Below are 4,408 nucleotides of genomic sequence, written 5' to 3'. Positions count from 1 at the left end.
AATGTACAAAATAAATTTTTTTTAGAATAACTCTCATTTTTCACACCATATGTCAATAGTTCTTTGAGCTTTATGCCACTTTAATGCACAATTTTCTAAAAAATGTATTTTTAAAATTCAATAAAAATTATTAATATTCACATTTTTTAGAAAATTGTTGGTATATGAAAATTTAAAAAATTTCAATTAAATCATCTTAAAGTATCATATTTCATAAATTTTATAGTATTCAGAAAAAATCCTTTGAAAACAGCAAAAATAAATGCAGCAAATACCTGAAGAACAGAAATTCTCAAATTGCTAGAAAACGATTTTTCATTTTTCTTTTCGGTTTCAGCTTTTGGAAAGCATCTTTCACCCTCAGGTTTTTTATCATCAAAATCACAATCTTTTTCCTTTTTACAATCTTCACTTGTTGTATGCTTTTTGCATTCATCTGCTGTTTTGGCTGGTTCTTCTGGTTTGTCTGTTTTGGTGGGACATGAGGGACTTGCTTGGTCTTTCTTCTTTTGTTCTTCCTCTTAGATGAAGTTTTTGATCGTGTTGGGATTTCTGCTTTGTAAAGTTCGTCGGGGTCTCCTATTGAATCAAGGTTTTTGTTTGCATCATTGATTGCTAATTTCCATGGTTTGAAGTTTTTTAGGGTCATTTTATAGTTTGTCTTTTAATTTGCTGTTGTTTTTGCCGTAAAGTTGTTGGTTTAGTGAGTCAAATAATGGCTTTGTATCGATGGCGTCAGGTTTGGCTTCTTTTTCTTTCAGTATTTTGGCTAGAGTGGTAGCATAGTGTGTAAATCCTTTTATGTTGAGTCACTTGCGCATTAGCATTTGCCGTTGCAATTGTGTGGCAGCGTCTAGGCTACCCACTATTAACTGAAGAGTCCTGTCCGCTTCATCCCTTGTCTGGAACTTGCTTTGGCCTAGCCCTGTCGTGTTGTATTTAAAGATGTGGTTTGCATCTTTTTTTAAAGAAGTTGCGGTCTCGGCTTTTAGCGGCTTTTCGCCTTTGATCCAAATGTTTGCGCCGGTTGTTTGCTATGTTGTCCCTGGTGTTATTGTGCGGCCGCCGCTGGTTGCATACACAGAAAGCGGGTTGCCGCCCTGTTTTTCAACTGGTGTTAGCTTTACTATGGCAATACTGATCTGGTCCGTGTCTTCTGAACCTTTGGTTGTGCCTTCTTTTGCAGCTTTGCGGCTATTTGCGTCTGTGTAACAAGCACTGTAGTCATTTTAGCGTAAAAGTTAGTTTGTTGGCTCCGCTACCAGTATAGCTGCCGGCTTTCTTTGGCCTTATGTCCGATACCGCTAACGCCGAGAGAACAGGGATGGATTCTGCGGTCGCTGCTAGGTGTTCTACGGCAGCTATGCAGTTTTTTATTTTGTCTGCTTTTGCGCCGATCCCTGATGTTATCTTCGCCGCATACTGACTGGCGGCGGCGGCGGCCCACGTCCTGAGAGCATTTGCTGTGGTTGTGTCGGCATTTGCGGCGATAATACGGATTTGAGCTGCCTTTTTGACTGCTTCTGCTGCGGAGACTGCGACATTCTTTATCGTGCTTGCGTTGCCTCTGTGCGGGGGTCATGTGCTACTTTGGGCGCTGTATCTATAGCACCGTAAGCTGTCGGTAACAAAATCAGAGCCGCTACCGTTCTCAGTGCGTGCAGCGCCACTAGAGTTGGTTTGCTCTTTTTGAAGTCTTTAGTGCTCATCTTGTGGTATTTGTAGAAATTTTCCTTGCGTCCATATAAGGTCCGTTTTTATGGCTGCTTATCCAGGATAACTTTGTTGGTTGACTTTTCTAGAAAGAAAGCTACAGAAGCAATAACGTAGGAGTTTGTCTTTATGCTGCACCTTCAGGCTCTATGCACGGTCCTGGATTGCGCTGTCTGGAAACACAAGGCAGCCGTTTTTTGATCGTCTGTACCCGTTTTTGTCTCGCAAAACACCACGTTTGTAGATTTGCGTCGTGGCCCAAAATTATTCCTGGCCAACATCCGCTGATATTCTTGTTTTGTGCTCTACCGCTGGGCCTATGAATAATTTACTAACTATGAATAGTTTTGCTACATTTTCAGCATCGCCTGTACGTTTTCATTCATTTTCGCCGTCAATGAACATAACATTAGTAAAAGGCCTTTTCGCTTACTTTTTAGACATAGAATCCTTTTAAGTGCGTAAGGTACAATCGGTTGGATTAGTTTTTTAAGATACCGTGGTCTGTCCTGCATTGGTGCTTAACTTTAGAGGATTACTCTAAGATATGTTTTCGTCCTGCGTATTTTCTTCGAAAAAAGCGCTTAGTTTATACAAAAATATCTACTTTTAATCTACTCTGTTTCTTTCTATATCTATATATACTGCACCTATCGTCTGTTTACTTGGTGGTGACTTTTATGCTTTCCAACCCCTGTTGCGTGGTTGCATCTATAATGACGAGATAATGCTAAAGGTTACGGCGTGCGCATGACTCTAATCATTTTTTAACACCTGTTGTGCCTGACCTGAATAGTAGTTTAAAATAAGGACATCTTTGGCTTTGCATTCGCATTCGTTTTTCTTTTAAAAGCACTTTTGCGTTCCGCATTTAGTGTCTCTCCTTCTCCTGTTCCTATTGCTGTGGGTTTTGCTCCCTCTTTAGGTTTGAATTCGTTCTTGTCAGTGTCAAAATCACAGCCAACAGCCGCACATCCTTGCTTTGTTTTGTTTGGTGGATTTTTGCATTTATTTTGTTCGTCTAATGGTGGTTGCTTGTTTGTTGCGGCTGTTGAGACTGGTCCTGCCGCCGGGGTTAATAAATTACCCATTAGTAGCAGTGTTTCCATCTGGTGTTCAATTGATTTCGCTTCAGAAACGATGCTGACACTTTGGTGGAAAATGTCAGACGCCTCTGCGAGTTTGTTCAGACCGAGTTTTATCTCTTTGATCCACGGGATCTGTTTGTCGGGTTTGAGCAGGGAGCTATAGTCTATGCACATTCCCTTGCCTGCTGTGTTTAGCGGTTGTGCATTGTCGGCTTGGCAAGTCGGCGCTGAGCCTGAAACTGAGAAAGCGCCGTAAAAGCCGGCGCGCTTTGGGGGCGTGCCTGTGGCGCCGCTGACTGCGGCTTGGGCTACCCAGTTCGTGCCCAGCCTGCTGTAGAACTCTGTCACGGCTGCCTGTATTGCCGCCGCTAGCGCCTTTAATGATGCTGTCGTCGGTTCATGTTTACAGGCCGCTTCCGTTGCTTTCCAGGTTGTCGCCGCTTTTGCTCGCATCCCGTTGCTCTGTGTGTAGTCTGTGCTGCCGTCTAGGTCTGTGCCGGTGCATTGTTCGTGCCCGTTAGATTGCTGTTTCAAACAAAGGCAGAGCATATCCGTTGCCAGTGCCTTGCCGGCTTTGTTTTTGGCTTCACCTGCTTCTTTGCAAACGCTGTTTCTGTTGCTGTTGTCGTCCCAGGGAAATACCGATTCTGCCGGCTCGGCTAGCTTTGCGTCCAGCGGCGGCATTGTGGTTAGGGCTGTTGCCGCGTCTTCGCCGTACACGGCTTTGTAGAAATGTCGGCGGGCATCGGTTATCGCGGCTTGTAAGCGCCTGTGCTTATGGTCAACTTCCGTTTGAAGTTCTATCGCCTGCGATGTTAACGCTTTGAAAATCTTTCTGAGGTTTTGTCGTCTGGCTTCAGGTAGCGGTGTGTTGTAGAGGCGGCTGAACTCCGTGCGCTGCTCTCCGGAGGAGTTAATATCCTTGTAGTCAGTGCGCATCTGTGTCAGCTGTGCCTCTGTTGTTTTGTCGAAGTACCCTTTTACCGTGTTATCTGCGCTCACTTCCACCATGGTTTTGTACTTGGTCGCGTCTTTTAGCACGTTGTCTATTTGTTCTTCTGCAACTGTTAGATTTAGCTTTCTTATAATCAGCACAATGCCGTCTACTTTGGATTTTGTCGACTTCTTCTGGTCACCGGCTGTCCCTTCTTCGATTTGTTGTAATGGCATGGGTCTAGTGAGGAGCTTGTACATTGTGCACATGTCGGTGAATTCCCTCGCATTTTCGCTTGCGGTTTCACCGCCTAATGTTGAAAAAAGGGCCGCAATGGTCAGTATCAAAAACATCCTTCGCTTTCTGATCGGCTGATGGCGTCAAAAGGGGAAAATGTTCGAAAAATAATAGATACGCAAGTCTTTTGCTGTATTAGGTGAAACACAAACGTATTGAAAACTCATCTATTTTGAGCTTTGATATTGTAAAAAAAGTTAGCAGTTGAGCTACAATTTTTAAATATCATCATTGAAATCCACCTTGATCTACATTCGTTACTAAAAACGATTAACATTTATTTTATTCGGTGTCTTCTATTTCCTGTTAATTTTGAGCTTTCTCTTTTGTACCGAATAACAAAACAATGCTGGTGCTTTGCCCAAACTACACCGCT

At 43.1% G+C, this 4,408-nt stretch overlaps 1 protein-coding gene across 1 annotated transcript; it reads right to left on the bottom strand.

The window, feature by feature from the left end:
• Positions 1-2,513: 2,513 nt before the first annotated feature.
• Positions 2,514-4,088, bottom strand: TEOVI_000814800 (Trypanosomal VSG domain containing protein, putative; the record flags this gene model as incomplete). Its single annotated transcript, XM_067223694.1, has 1 exon — positions 2,514-4,088. The coding sequence occupies one exon, from the start codon at positions 4,086-4,088 to the stop codon at positions 2,514-2,516; it is 1,575 nt and encodes a 524-aa protein (XP_067079795.1).
• Between the last annotated feature and the right edge of the window lie 320 nt (positions 4,089-4,408).

Source organism: Trypanosoma equiperdum (genome assembly GCF_001457755.1).
Source record: "Trypanosoma equiperdum strain OVI genome assembly, contig: ctg_1936, whole genome shotgun sequence".
Classification (NCBI taxonomy): domain Eukaryota; phylum Euglenozoa; class Kinetoplastea; order Trypanosomatida; family Trypanosomatidae; genus Trypanosoma; species Trypanosoma equiperdum.
Note: the sequence above shows the minus strand (reverse complement) of the source record. Positions and strands in the feature narration are given on the sequence as shown.